This window comes from Anneissia japonica, unplaced genomic scaffold (assembly GCF_011630105.1).
Source record: "Anneissia japonica isolate Jap-2015-1 unplaced genomic scaffold, ASM1163010v1 scaffold287952_len401801_cov160, whole genome shotgun sequence".
Classification (NCBI taxonomy): Eukaryota; Metazoa; Echinodermata; class Crinoidea; order Comatulida; family Comatulidae; genus Anneissia; species Anneissia japonica.
This window is the reverse complement of record NW_022744320.1, coordinates 55,604-71,748: the sequence shown is the minus strand read 5'-3', so window position 1 is coordinate 71,748 and position 16,145 is coordinate 55,604. Positions and strand designations below refer to the sequence as shown.

Sequence of the window (16,145 nt, the reverse complement as noted above, 5' to 3'; positions counted from 1 at the left end):
ACTATCTTATGCAGCTAACACTATTTTCTCGTTAATAATTTTAATTTGTATTTAATTATTATATTCAAATATTAAAATTAAATAAGTTGTTTAAGTGCAATATTGAAAATCATATTTACATACTTTAATTTACAATCGTTCTATTAGTTTTACCGTTAGTAGTAAAAAAGTTGCTTTAAAAATGGTAATCATAAAATGTAAATATATATCGTTTTTCTAACTTACAGACGATCATTATATTTTTGTGGAAACGTACGGTGGAAGTGTATACGGATACCTGGAGAGCCAAATGATACCATCTACATGGAGTGATTTTTGTCTTCAATTTTACTTGCATATGAGCGGATCAGATAATGAACTGTACATTTATCATTATAACAGTTATAATTCGTATTGTGTGTTGAATGCCCACGATGAATACAGCAGCCAATGGAAACATGTTAGTGTTACTTTTGCTAACTTTGCCAACTCTTACATAAGGATCAAAGGAATAGCCTATGGTTACTACTCTAGAGAAATGGTAGCTGTTGATGATATATATATCAGTGAAGGTACATGCTTGGACTATCAAGGTAAGATATAATATGTCCATACAATCTGTCACCCTGGTTTTTTCATATGACCTTCAAAGCTTATCGATCCTAACATAGAGGTTAGTGAATGGAACAGACTGTCAATTTCTTTAGGTCTTAACCTACATCAGTGTCCATGATGGCAAGTCCCTTAATACCTAAGTTTTCTTCTTTTTACTTGTATTAACCACTACTACTAATGCTACTACTACTACAATACTGCTGCTGCTGCTACTACTACTACTACTACTACTGTATAGTACAACTAATACTACCATTTACTACAGTAATACAACTATACTGTCCTACTATTAATACTAATATTTATATAATACTAAATAGTAGGTTGGAAAATCCTAGGTTATTGTAACCTGGTTTTGCACTTGCATTCAACAGACACCATTTTTGTCATGCACTTGACACACAATCACACATCGTATTGTAAAAAATATGTAAGAATAAAAATAACTTTTATTTCAGGTCTGTTTAATTTGATTAATGCTAGTACCGCACCATTTGTAATTATAGACCTAGCGTGCAACGCTCATTCTGCACTACCGCGCTCTAAAAACCTGAGAAAAACTTCAGCAAGATGAAAACTGACTGTTCTATATATTTTAATAGATAGTTTTAACCTGCAGCCTCCTGTAAAGCAGTACATACGTAAACTTTTGTATTTATGGGACAAGCGTTTATTCCTTGCTATTAAAATATCTTCTGATTGATTTGTTAGTTAATTGACACACTGGACAATTCTTTTTTGTAGCTTTCAATCATTCTTGGATTTGTCAGCAATTAGCCTCCATTTATATGTTCTTTTCAAGTTGTTTTTTTGAATGCTACACTTTCTAGAAAGTCCTTATCAAACAACGGACACATTTTTGTGTGGTAACGGGTCACAGGTCATCGTGTGGTAACGGGTCGCAGGTCATCATGTCTCCTGGCTACCCAAGCGGATATGGAAACAACATGGACGTAAGGTGGTCGTTTAGTACACATCCTGGAAGCTTGCTCTCTATTAAATTCTACGATTTTAATCTGGACAACGGTTACGATTATGTTTATATAAGCAGCGACGGACAACAAATGGGTAATTACACCGGTTCACAATCACCGGAAATAACGGTGTCTACAAGTAACACATTGACAGTTGTTTTTACAAGTGATGGCAGTGTAACGTCCAGAGGATTTAAAGCTGAAATTGTTGTCTATCCAGAACCGTCGGGTAGGTGACATCAATCCATTGCAGATGATACTAAATATTGTTATATTTACTTATGTATTTTATTGAATTACTAATAACATCACAATCAAACAAACCTAAGAAGCATTAAGATAGTTAAAATGAAAATGTCAGGCAACCACACACTTTGAAAATTGTCAATAGTGATAAATAACATTATCAAAGTGGTTACAGTACTCATCTGTACATGCAATAAACAACAATTAAAGCATAGTTAAAAATTGGTTAACTTGTTACAATAAAATATGATATAAAACTGTTTAAATATATAGAAATCAGACATATAATTTTTGTTTCATTGATATATTTCTAGTTAATTGAGGAAATCCTTTCTTCTGTCTAAATAGAAGGTTTTTGCTTTGACTTTGATGATGGATGGTGTGGATGGTCTCATACTTACAGTGATAGACAATGGAGGCGTTCTGTTCAAAGAATTGATGGCGCTGATCGAGGGAATCGTTACTCTTTGGGATCAGGTTTAAGTGGCAACTTATTATTACTTCCTTCTCAGTTTTGCACTCTTAAAACAGTATATTACTATGTCACGGTTTAATTCGTCATGCGTGCATGTACGATGAGAATGATTATGTTACCAATATCAATGCTGGTACTGGTACCGGTACTGCGAGTACTGGTCTAGATACTGGTACCGGTTCCTATGGAATGAAAACACAAATCTACTTCCTCAATCTAATTGAAAAATATTTCAATGTTCTACTCTGGCAACATTACTATCTTATGCAGCTAACACTATTTTCTCGGTAATAATTTTAATTTGTATTTAAATAATATATTCAAATATTAAAATTAAATAAGTTGTTTAAGTGCAATATTGAAAATCATATTTACATACTTTAATTTACAATCGTTCTATTAAGAGACAGCTTTAAATTACATTCGTTCTATTAGTTTTACCGTTAGTAGTAAAAAAGTTGCTTTAAAAATGGTAATCATAAAATGTAAATATATATCGTTTTTCTAACTTACAGACGATCATTATATTTTTGTGGAAACGTACAGTGGAAGTGTATACGGATACCTGGAGAGCCAAATGATACCATCTACATGGAGGGATGTTTGTCTTCAATTTTACTTTTATATGAGTGGATCAAATTCTAATTACCTACACATTTACCATTTTAACTATTATAATTCGTATTATGTGTTTTCCACCAACGATGACTACAGCCGCCAATGGAAACATGTTAATGTTACTTTTTCTAACTTTGCCATCTCTTACATAAGGATCAAAGGAATAGCCTATGGTTACTACTCTAGAGAAATGGTAGCTGTTGATGATATTTATATCAGTGAAGGCACATGCTTGGACTTTCAAGGTAAGATGTAATATGTCTATACAATCTGTCACTTTGGTGTTTCCATATGATACCTTCAACGGTTATCGATCCTAACATAGACGTTAGTGGATGGAACTGACTGTCAATTTTTTTAGGTCTTAACCTACATCTGTGTCTACGATGGGCAAGTCGCTTTACATGTATAAACCACAACTACTTCTAAACAGAGAGTAGCTTAGCTCAGTCGGCTAATCTGGTGGTAGCCACTGTGTGTGCGCTGAATTGTGGAGATCTCTAGGTCCCCGGTTCAATTCCCATCGATGCCTCTCTATGCGTTTCAGCTAGATGGCTAAAATACAAGTTTTAATAGCGCACCATCTCTCAGATGAGATGTTTGAGCCGTTGGTGCCGTGTGCGTTTGTGGCCCATGTGCACGTTAAAGGACGCAGTACACTCTTCAGGGAAGAGTAGGGAATTGTCTCCCAGTGTACTGCCCAATCACCACCAGAAGGACCCCAATGGAAATAAGTCGTCTTCTAGATTTTTTTTTTGCTATCCTTGGTGTTTACACCGAATAAATCCAATCCAATCCAAAAACGACGGTTGGTTTGCTTATTTAAGCTGCTCTCGATATTCTTTTCCTGCAAAACCTACACTTAAAATTTTTTCATTTTTCTTACCTGTTAAGTGCCTGCCTAGTCTATATGGATCATCTCAATTAATTTATATTTTTTTAAAATCGTAACGTAAGTGCCGTATGACTTAATATGTTTTAAAGACCCACCTACTCTGAATTCAGATATCATGCATTACGTTAGCAAGCAATTGAACGCTGGAATACTCTCTTTTGTTTACATCTTACTCATACAACAACATACTGATGCACAAACGATATTCGATATACCTGGTTTAACAAGAGAACAATGGTCATTACATAATAATTAACTCAAACATCAATTAGGTCCTGTGCCTTTCGACTTGTTCAACGATGCTATTTTACCAGCCGTTGCAGGAAAGGAATTGACTTATTATGCTCAACTTCTGAACTTTTAAGAATTTCAACATGTTCTAATGCGCCGTTCGAAAAAATACGAAAATAAAACACTAAAACGAGGAAAAATAAAATTAAAAATTCACTACGAAAAAAAAAAAAACAAACCTGAAAAGCATTTCAGGAAGCACTCGAAATATATAATTATTTGAAATGGTAAATACAACTCAAGACTTCATGAAAACCTTTTATTTTTAGAATTTTTTAGAAATTTGCTAAGCAATGTGTCAACTAATCAATAGAAAAGATCTTAATCGTACCTTCATCTTCACCAGAAATAGCAAATGAATACTACCCTAAACTAGTAATTACAGCATACCAAAAGATGTTGATATGGCTCTCTTACTTGCAATGGTTTTCTATCGGTTGATTTCTTGTCGATTTATAATCAGGCATTACTAGGGTGGGACAACTTGTTTTCCAGCTCTACAACAAGTCATCCATTATGAAAGAAGCTTACCTAAAATGGCCTAGATTGGCACAAGATCAGCTAACTTCGGTTTTTATATGCTGTATATATAAAACTATTATCATTAACTATTAACCACTCTTAGAACTTGGAGGAGGTTTGCTGTTAGAGGGAGCTATAACGGTCAAGTCATTTTACGCAGACAAACACTGGCCGATGCCCCCCAAGAGGGGTCTGATTTCCCTGGTAAAAGCAATGTGGGCGTGGTCGAGCTTTGGTTAAAAGGTTTCGAAAGTGGTGGGGCAGCACTCCTCGACGGGGGAGGCTGTGGCCCCTGCTCCCCTGCTGGCGCCACCCCTGTTAAGAACAAGCAGAAATAAATTAAAGCTAAAAAAAGTTGCAAGATTATCTTAATCACGAACAGTATAGTACCGTTTAATTAAACTTGTATATACAACAAGGTGAAGGTACTAACTCATAAGCATTCTGAATTATAACATTTCAACTGTCAATAATATTACATGACCGATTCTTATTATCAACAATATAATGAGAAATTGGTCTACGTGGCCTATATTACTATACAGTAAAACAACCATGCAAGATTCAGAAAAGTATATTGGCATAAAATCGTATATATTTCTCACAAATATAATGAATCTATAATTATAAAATGTTCTAACAATAGAGTCAGTAACAAACCAACCCAATAATTTTGCAACAAATCTTGCCAGCTTTCCGCACGCTACTTGCTAAATTCACTATTTGCTTAATTCAAAATATTCGCGAATAAGACCAAATTCTCTGCATGTCAGATAATATTCTCTGCATGTCAGATTCGGTCTGCCAAATATAGGGTTGCAGCACTAAAGAGAGCGTGGTTACATAAAGAAAAATCTAACAATGGGTTTTTCGTAAAAAAATGTTTTCATTCAGTTTTTGAATTCTGTTATCCTACAATTATTATTTGACTTCAATGTGTGGTAATTTTTATTTTCTTGAAATTTAATTTAAATTATATTAACGCAAATGTTGCTGCTAAACTGCCCAATCGGACATATTCTTTTTTGGTCACATGCATAACTTAATGCTGATTAGCGCATTCTAGTTATGTTAATTTCGTTGTTAACGAAGTCTATTTTATGAACCAGCCGAATGAAATTAATGCTCAACGAAAATTCATACTCAATGAAATGAACCAGTTAAATAAAGGCGGTTTTCTACTAGGCAAATTTATTCGCGAAAATCAAATAAAGTGTCGGTTCATGCACATGCGCATTCACATTCCTATCGGAGTTTTTGCGAAGGGAAAAAAAGAGCAACCAATATTAGCTCTGGAAGCGAACCGACGCTTTGATTTGTGTTTGGCACGCGTCTCCCGGTTTTTCTAATTTTTGAAATTTCAGTGCATATTATGTTAAGTGCTAATCACTTGTCCATTCTAAAACTGTTGCGGCCCCCCTTGTGTTAAAAATAAATTATGGATACGCCCTTTATCAAACTGGCCATTCCACACAAGGACTATCCAGCAAAGACACTCATCTACAAAGGCATCCTTTAGAAAAATAGTAACATGCTAAACATAACATTGATTGCCTCCTCGACTTCCCATTACATTCAACACCATACAGAGCACAGGTATATGCTTGTATTAATAATTTAGGTTATGTTATTTGTTTAAAATTTTAAACAAAATCTTTTTCAAAAATAATATTTAATTTTAAACTTTAGTGTAAAAAAAGGAAGAATAGGAAAGCCATTCTGAACTGCGTAAATTTGTTCCGAAAATTATATCAATATGATAATCGCTCATTTATTATATTTTACGTGTTTGTAGTGAATTTTAAGCACTAATTATCAGAGGTCAAGGTGCCGAGCCTACCATGTTTCTTAAAATTCAACATGAGATTTGAACTTACTGTACATCTGCAACCATGATGGACAAGTCCCTTAACTTAAGTTTTTTTCTCTATTCCAGTGTAAAGAAAGACTTGTATCTGGAAGGATAAAAGTCCTTGGTATAAATAGGTACTACTTGTGATGCTGTGGCTTTGAATATATTTTGTCCGTGTACCCTGCAAGTTAGAAGTAGGGAATGTCGCGGTTAGCGTCTTGTTTTCCTGGTGGTTAAATTTGTGTTATACATTTTTATATTAATATTATGGTATACAAAAACAATTTGCAAAATATGGTTCCTAAGTCGCATAAATATACTTTTTTATTCAATATGTTTTTATGGTTATAAGTATTTGTTTTTCTTTTGTCTTTCATTTAGAAATAAATACAACGCCAGTAATTGACGTAGCTCGTACAACCGGTAAGTTAAAATGGCATAAGAAAGAGTTACAAAATTCAAACTTATCTGAATATAAAAAAAAAGAATAACATTCATTATTATTATTAAAACTGTTATAATTGTTATTTTTATATTCATCATTATTATCATTATATTTTCATATTTATTATTATTATTGTTATTACTTTACATTTCTTCACTTGTTCTTTCCTTATAAATCGTTTCAACATCGCAAGAAATAAATACAACGCCAGAAATTACTGTAGCTCGTACAACCGGTAAGTTAAAATGGAATAAGAGGAAGTTAAAAAATTTAAAATTTTATAAATGGAAAAAATGAAGAACATTCATTCTTATAAACACTGTTATTATAATTGGTTATTATTATACTCATTATTATTATCATTACATTTTTATGTTTATTATTATTGTTTTTATTGTACCTTCCTTTACTTGTTCTTTTCTTAGAAATAGTTCCAACATCGAAAGAGTCTGATTTGGGATCAAAAACTGGTAAGATAGACTAGTGTTAGGTATTTGAATTATAAATTTTTAAAAAATATTCTACTTTCTAAACAACACATGTTCTTACTTATATGACCCTAAAACATTTTTCTCTGGCTGTACAACAAACAAAAACATATTTTATGTATCGTTTATGATTTCATGTTTTTATATATGTTTGGGATATTAAAAGTTAAAGTAGTCGTAGAGTGCAGTTGGTTTTATCCGTGCCAAAAAAAAAAAAAAAATCCACTGGCTTTATAAAAAAGTACTGTACTAGAATTGACTCTAGACCGTGATCGTAACCACCAATGGCTACTCTGTTTTTGAGAGTTATGTTGTCAAGGGAGTTGTGGAAGAAGTGGATTATTTCTTTTTTGACTAATTGCCTTAGAATTTTTAGTATATGCCTATAAACCGTGTATATTTTTTTTAACTAACTGTAACTGTTTGATGTGATGTACAAACACATTACAATATTATTTATTTTAATAGTTTTTCAGCATATTGGACAACGACCTATACAACATGTATGAACTATAAACTGACTTCTAAATACATAAATACTTGATACCCAATATGTTTTACCAGTTATATTTATTTGTTTTTCGTTTGTCTCTCATTTAGAAATAAATACAACGCCAGAAATTGTCATAGCTTATACAACCAGTAAGTAAAGAGAAAGTTACAAATTCATCTAAGTGAAAGAACGAAGAACATTCGATGGATTTTGTTAATTTATAATAATTATTATTTCATTATATTCACTGTTATTATTATTTTTATATTTTTATATTTATTATTATTGTTATTACTGTAACTTTCTTTTCTTCCTTTCTGGCTTGGGATAAAAAACTGGTAAGATAGTGTATGGTATTTTAATTATAAAATTATTTAAAGAGACATTCTCTTATAACCACACCTGTACTTATATGACTGTAAAACAGTATTATCTGGCTGTACAACAAACAAAAACATCGTTTATGTATCTTTTATGATTTCATATATTTTTGTTTTTATATTTGGGATATCATTAGACTTTGAGAGAAGTGTGGAAGAATGATTTCTTCCTTTCAGCAAACTAACTGCCTTAGTATTTTTAGTATAAGCATATAACCATCTATAACTTCATAACCATATGTAACTGTTTGATGTGATGTACAAACACATTACAACATTATTTATTTTAATATTTTTTCAGCATATTGGACACCGACCTATACAACAGGTATGAAATTTAAGCTGAGTTCTAAATACTTTAATGATGTATTGTCCCATGCTAAATACCAAAAAAAACAAACATATTTTTGGAAATTATCTTGCCCATTTTGAAGTAACATAATAGTTATCAACTTGAACATATAGCAATTAGTGTATTTAAAAAATGTCTACCCATCAGTTTACAAAGAAAAATGATAGAAACACCTCCAGTCACTGGAAGTGTTTTATTACTTTTTAAAAAAATTGTCTGGTTTAAAAATTAAGGTACACATTTTTTTAATTCAATAATTTCTATGCAGAAGTTAATAATTTGTACGTTATTGCAAAATGAGCAAGTTGATTTCGAAATTAATTTTTATTATTTTTTGACATTAATAAGGGACAATAAATCTTTAAAAATTAATAAAAACTAAATGACAAGGTAATAATATGAATATTACCTGTTCTGCTGCGACTACTTCTCTTCTAATTCAAATACTGCTGCGCTGCCGCTGCCACCACTACCAGTGGTGTTGGTGAAAACGATGTATTCAATTTCAAATCTTAGCGTCAGTCTGAACTTTTAGGCTTGAATTTCATTTGCTCAAACGTATATATTCCTTCGTATTTACATTCGAATTTGCCATATTGATTCAGAAACAACTTTCTATAGAAACGACGACAGCTTATCAGGGCCTATGGCTACAAGTTGCTATAGTAGCCCAACCCTTTTTTTATTTGAATTTTAACATTTTAATGACACCAGGCGGGACGCTGCCAGCCAAAATATCAGATACAGTTTTATACGGTCTAGCTAGGCCACCCGATATAGACAGGTCTCTATTAAATAGAATTACAGACGATCGGGCCCAATTTTGAAACTGTGCCCTAGCAAGCTGCATGGTTCCTGTAGTACTAGCTAGAGTAGGTCTATGCTAGCTCCACCGAGGCCCACTAATAATAATAATAATAATAATAATACTGTAATAATAATAATAATTATAATAATAATAATAATAATAATAATAATAAATACTATTGCTGTATTAGTGGGCCTATAGTCGTGCGTATTTGCAATTTTCTGTGACTTTTTTTATTATTTCTTTTAAACTTTGTTTTTGCTGTTTTAAAATATCACGACAATATCGGTTTTCACATATTTTGTCAAAATCAAAAACCACCCGCTCGGATGATTACGTTCCTTTTTCACAAACTCGATCACGTTTACGGCGACGCAAAATTCTAGTGCATGCGTAAAAACAATGTTGGGCACAACGGCTTAGGTTTGGCACGACAGGTTCACGAAAAGGCCAACTGCAGCGGTGAGAATAGAATTTGGAGATAAGAGACCATAGTTACTAACTTGAGAGATTTTAAATGCGTGACTACACCAGTTGGCTGAAAGGGGGGGGGGAGTGGGGCGTCCAGGGCCTCTGGCGCTCCGACAATCGCGATATCAGCATTTTTAAGCTAAGATTTCGGGGAGTATTTGGTGACAATACCAGGTATGGTACATAAACAAATACATTTTAGTTTATTTGCAATGTACTTTATGTTTAATTTGAGCACCCGAATTACTATGTACACAAACATTTCATTACTTAAACAAAAATGAATAGGCATACTGATCAATTTTTAGTAACGCGTCAGTGAATTAAGTATTCACGTATTCAAGTTAATGCATGACCGTTTTTGTATTTTTAATAAAACCAAATTCTTTTAATTTGAAATACATTTTCCCATATATTCGTTATCACGCATTGACCTGTGCTAAATGCATGACAAATTTATGATCAGGCATGTGTTTCTGCAAAATGCGTGTTTCATCCAAAATCACTTTGAAAATACGGGACCGTCCTGCACGATGCGAGACGGTTGGTAACTATGCGTCACTATTCAATCGAGTTACTAATTTAATGGATGGATAAGATTCTTAATTGAATAAGTTGACAGGCTGCCACGTGGTTTGGGCTGTTTCAGCAGTAGGTGCAAGTATTTCATGGCTAATAAATACAAATACATAATACATTATAACAATTATGTATTTATGTAATTGTGGTTACTTGTCATCATTAATGATGCTAAAATTAAGTCAAGTTCCTATTAAATAGTACAAAAAAAGATGTTTCATACTCCTAAAGTAGTCTTGGACGTCGCTTCATGGTACAACATTACAGTATTGTATAGCGTGAGGAGTAGGTAGTAGTACCCCAGGTACCAAGCAAACATAGGCCCCATATTATAGGAAATGTATGGGCCAAAATGTGGGCCCCCTACAGTTTGGCCTATACGGGAATGAGATGCCTGTGTACCCTAAATCTTTAAGGGTCCCATAAAGTTGGCCCAAATTTATCTCTGCGCCCTTTAAAGGATATATCTGGGTCCCTTAAGTTTTCAATTATGGTTTCATTTTGGACCCATATGCGTTTGCCCAAATTAATTCATGGGCTTATTGTGGGCTCTATCTGGGTTTTTAAAGGGTTGAATTAGGGTTAGATGTAAATTGGCCCATACGGGAAAGAGCTGCCTGTGCACCCTAAATCTTTAAGGGTTCCATAAAATTGGCCCTAATTAATTTATGGGCCTGTTAAATGATATATTTGGGCCCCTTAGATTTGCATTATAGTTTCATTTGGTACCCATAAGGGTTTTACCAAATTAATTCATGTGCACATTATGGGCTATATTTGGGTTTTTTATGATTGAATTGTACGGGGCTACTATAAATTGGCCCATTAGGTAAAGAACTGCATGTGCACCCTCAATCCAAAAGGGTTTTTTGGACAATTAAACTGGTCCGAATTTCATTTTTTTTTCACTTCATTTTTGTGGCAAGGATCCATTAGGTGAACTTAACCACTATCCTATGTAACATATCGAGGACAGGGGACTGAATAGACTAATACACTGGGGTAACCCCCTATTGGGTTCTTTAAAGTGCACACTAAACAAATGCGTACACTGGGCCTACGATTTAAAGTCCTTATCCGGGAAGACTTGTTCCACCACCGGAACCATGTTGGCGAGTGAGCCGTTTGAACCATCGCCGATATTATAGCTGAAGGTTACGGTGTCCCTGACTTAACTGCTCAGCCAACGAACTGGTCTTTAGCTGGTCCCAGTTCCAATTTGTTTTCAGCTGCTGGTCCCAGTTACATTTGGTCTTCAATTAGTCCCAATTCTAACTGGTCTTCAATTAATCTCAGCTCCATGAAAAATAACAATAAAGATACACAAACCATAATTTTTTAAATTAAAAAACATCAACTGTACTTCATGAGGTAGGGACTTGCATACCCCTTCCTATATTATCATTTGGATTAAGTCTTTACTGTTACGCTTACATTCCTGTTTAAATTAGCATTTTGGTCTGTAATATAAGCCTATTATAATATTAAAGCATCACAAGAGTTTATTACTTAGAACCATATTCAAGAATTGTTTGCCTTACAGGCGTGCATAAAAAACAACGTTAAATGAGGAAACTTGCTGAAAAATATAGTATATTTGGAGTATGTTTCATAATCAGGGGGTAGGCCCCTAAACTTGTAACCTAAACAAAACATTATATTACCTGTGAAAATCAGGCAATTTTGTGTTTCCCCAACTGCCACAATGAGGCTTCAAACAAACATCACTTAGTAAAACTGAGAGACCTGCTGAGACTGAGTGTCCAAGAACTCCTGAAAAAAAGGAACCATTTATTATTTGTAGAGTTGATAATGGTCAGCGTGGTTGCTATTGTACATTCCCATTTATAGGAGATGGATTAACTTGTAACTGTAATATTTATTTTATTTATTTAAATAACTAATATTGTATTGTATTTGCATGACAGTAGGATAGGGTGTTTCAATAATTATATGTAACATTGTGTTGTTTTCCTCCAGTTGATCCTTGTCTGGGGGTTCCGTGTGGACAGAATGGAAAATGTGATACCAGTGACCAAGACCCACGTGGGTATGTCTGCATCTGTAACAGAGGATGGATTGGTGATAACTGCAACGAAAGTTAGTAAACTAATATGTAACAATGTTTTCTATTCCATTAAATAATTTTGCATAATCTTAATTCAGCTAATTTTAAATTTTACAGGAACTGCAATTTGCAGCGCTCATGGTGATCCTCACTATACTACATTTGATGGCTTACGGTATGATTTCCAGGGAGATTGTAATTATATTCTTTGTCAGAGCACAAATTATATTAATCCACCGTTCACCATTCTTCAACAAAATGTAAGAGCACCCAACTCTCCCGTTTCAAGGACACAAGAAGTAACAATAATTGTCTATGATACGGTGAGTCATTTTGGATTGTAGAACATTACCTTCTGATTAATTAGCCTTTCAAAATTTATGAAGATATTGCTTGATACATTAAAGAAAAGATAAAACCCCAAATTTTGAATTATATTTCTGGATTTCTCTTTCTACAGGTGATAGAGTTTAAACAAAATAAAGTTTTACTGATCAATGGAATTGACATGTCACCTCCTGCTAGTCCTGTTCCTGGCCTGAGTATAGAACTAGCTGGTCGTTTTTTGGTAAGTCCTGAAAGTAAAGAAAAATATGAAAAAAATAAGGTAATATGAATTTTATTTACTAATTTGTTTACTTATCAGGTGCTCCAAACAAACTTCAGCCTGGAAGTTAAATGGACTGGAGGTAGTGATGTAGATATTTCCCTTTCGACACGATTCTTCAATTCAACACAAGGCTTATGTGGAAATTTGGACAATGACAGAGACAACGAGTATATTGCAAGCAATGGAGAACAAGTTAGAACATAATTTATTTATATCAAATGATAATTTAACATTGAAATTTAGAGAACCATTTTCATATGCTGTACATAATTATGTTTTGTTTATAGACTGAGAGTATCAATGTATTTGGCAATAGCTGGGTGTATGATCCAGACAACTGTGACGGTGAAATTGGTGATGATCCTCCAGATCCATGTGGTGATAATCCTGGCAAAAAAGCAGAAGCTCAAGCAAAGTGTCAGATCATTACTAACAGCACTGGTTAGTTTTCTTATTTTATTTGTGTGAAGTCTTCTTTCTAGTTGAGTTTCAATTTTTTTCTTTTTAAATTTTATATTATTATTTGATTTTATTTCAGGTCCATTCCAGAACTGCCATAGTGTAGTTCTACCTGAATCATACTACGACAGCTGTGTTTATGATTTATGTGCCACTTTACCAGCTGAATCAGATCTTTGTGAAGGTGTTGGAAATTATGCACAAGCATGTTTGGACAGTAACATTGAAATTGGAGTTTGGAGAAGAACCAATTTCTGTCGTAAGTTCACTGAAATTGAAGTAACTTCTCTTGAGATAAGATAAATGGCAACAAACAATGAATTAATTAATTTTATTTATTTATTTGCAGCATTATCTTGTCCAGCTAATTCACAATACAATCCATGTATGAAACCCTGTCAAGCTAGTTGTTCCCAACCGATTCCAAGAGGTTGTAATGAACCTTGTGTAGAGGGCTGTGAATGCAATGATGATTTTCTGCTAAGTGGAAGCCAGTGTGTCAGACAAAGTGATTGTGGCTGCAAATATGGTTCAAGATATATTGAGGTAATAATCATTTAATGTAATCACTGCAGTGTACATAAAATAATTGTGAAACAGAATGAGAATTATGCTTGTAAGGTCATAATATTTAGTAAATATTGTAATGTCCCCATTTTAGCCTGGTTCAAGCTTTACCAGAGAAGACTGTTCAGAAAGATGCGACTGCACGGGGGGTGGTGGCATTAGCTGTACTAACTTCACCTGTCATTCAGAAAGTATCTGTGGTCCTGTTAATGGAGATTATGGATGTATCTGTAATGAGGGATACATTGGAAATGGATTTGAATGTCAACGTAATTTACTTTTTATTTACTTTTGTTACTGTACTTTATATTTTTGTAATACTTTTTCAGCTCTTCTACTCTATCCAATTTTGTTTCATAATTTGTAGCTAATCCGTGTTTTTTCCAATCCTTGTCAAATAATGGTACATGCACCTCAAGCGGAAGTAGCTTTGTTTGTACCTGTCCAGCTGTATTATAAATTTCTATATTAATATCATATTTTTTTTTCATTTAGAAATAAATACAACGCCAGAAATTGACTTAGATAATACAACCGGTAAGTTTAAATGGCATAAGGGAAAATTACAAAATTATCTAAATGAAAGAACGGAGAAAATTTGATGGATTTTGGTAATATATCATAATTATTATTAACACTATTACTATAATTGATTATTATTCATTGTTATTATTATTATTATTATTATTATTATTATTACTATTATTATTGTTATTATTATTATTACATTATTATTATTATTATACATTTATATTTATTTTTATTTGATGGATTTTGGTAATATATCATAATTATTATTAACACTATTACTATAATTGATTATTGTTATTATTATTATTATAATTACTATTATTATTGTTATTATTATTATTATTATATTATTATTATTATTATTATTATACTTTTATATTTACTTTTATTTTTATTAATGTACGTACCTTTCTTTACTTGATCTTTCCTCAGAATTAGTTTCAACATCACAAAAGTCCAACATGGAATCTGAAATAGGTAAGATAGACTAGTTTACGGAAACTTTTCAAGTGTCTCCAAAATTTGAAAATAGAATAATTAATATAAATACCTCCAAGGCAAACATAAGACTTAATAAGGATATGTTTAATCATTAATAACAATAGTCATACATTATTTACTTATTAAAAAGACATACTTAAGATAAATATTAGGAAAATTATGGGCAGTAGACTGGATTACATTTTGAATTTTACAGTCTAATATTACAAAAATAGAAACTCACTATTGACATAATAATTTGGTTGATTTTATATTCTCTTTTTTGTTAAACCAATGAGTTATTGTTTTTTTTTAAATTTTTTAAATATTACACTCTTCGCAGATGTTGTATGCAGCGGTTCCTTTATGACTGTTTACTTGAACGCTTCACTTGAAAACGCCGACAATGCGCACTTTGTTGATCCTTCATGTACTGTCGCTGGGTATGCTTATCGTAACGGCATTCCCTGGATTTATCTTTACACTCGTTATGACCAGTGCCAAACCTCAATAACGGTAATTATAATCAAAAATTTTACTTAGCACTGGGAGCACAAATAATTTATAAATCGAATAGATAATAATACAGTCCTCAAATATATAAACATGATGTTGAAACAAAGTTCATCAACAAAGTTCCTTTAAATATAGTTGTATGAAGTGGTCACTGATGGGAATCGAAGCCACATTATCTCGCTATATATATATATATATATATATATATATTAAAAGATGAAGATTCCACGTTTGCTTCGATAAATAAAATATAGAAAGACAGCAATAAAAAAACAGATATGAGTTGTAAACATACTAGAGGCAATAGCAATATAATTTATTAAATCACAAATATTTCAAACACTCCTGAGGAAGAACACAGGAGTGTTTGAAATATTTGTGATTTAATAAATTATATTGCTTCTAGTATGTTTACAACTCATAGCTGTTTT

At 32.7% G+C, this 16,145-nt stretch overlaps 1 protein-coding gene and 1 long non-coding RNA gene across 2 annotated transcripts in view; both read left to right on the top strand.

The window, feature by feature from the left end:
* Nucleotides 1-1,480, top strand: part of LOC117119626 — a 3,937-nt gene extending 2,457 nt beyond the window's left edge. The window contains exons 2-3 of the long non-coding RNA XR_004447215.1: nt 228-572; nt 1,425-1,480. This is a non-coding gene — a long non-coding RNA (uncharacterized LOC117119626). The remainder of the gene's footprint in view (nt 1-227; nt 573-1,424) is intronic.
* The window catches only part of LOC117119610 (MAM and LDL-receptor class A domain-containing protein 2-like), a 24,901-nt gene extending 8,763 nt beyond the window's left edge, over nt 1-16,138 (top strand). Inside the window, exons 8-26 of the mRNA XM_033264444.1 lie at nt 2,163-2,291; nt 2,805-3,152; nt 6,849-6,890; nt 7,085-7,147; nt 7,338-7,382; nt 8,001-8,042; nt 8,575-8,601; nt 12,464-12,583; nt 12,669-12,874; nt 13,012-13,119; nt 13,198-13,353; nt 13,449-13,602; nt 13,700-13,879; nt 13,970-14,166; nt 14,282-14,456; nt 14,683-14,724; nt 15,151-15,195; nt 15,542-15,714; nt 16,121-16,138. Coding sequence (XP_033120335.1) covers nt 2,163-2,291; nt 2,805-3,152; nt 6,849-6,890; nt 7,085-7,147; nt 7,338-7,382; nt 8,001-8,042; nt 8,575-8,601; nt 12,464-12,583; nt 12,669-12,874; nt 13,012-13,119; nt 13,198-13,353; nt 13,449-13,602; nt 13,700-13,879; nt 13,970-14,166; nt 14,282-14,456; nt 14,683-14,724; nt 15,151-15,195; nt 15,542-15,714; nt 16,121-16,138 — 2,270 coding nt within the window. The remainder of the gene's footprint in view (nt 1-2,162; nt 2,292-2,804; nt 3,153-6,848; nt 6,891-7,084; nt 7,148-7,337; nt 7,383-8,000; nt 8,043-8,574; nt 8,602-12,463; nt 12,584-12,668; nt 12,875-13,011; nt 13,120-13,197; nt 13,354-13,448; nt 13,603-13,699; nt 13,880-13,969; nt 14,167-14,281; nt 14,457-14,682; nt 14,725-15,150; nt 15,196-15,541; nt 15,715-16,120) is intronic.
* The last annotated feature ends 7 nt before the right edge of the window (nt 16,139-16,145 follow it).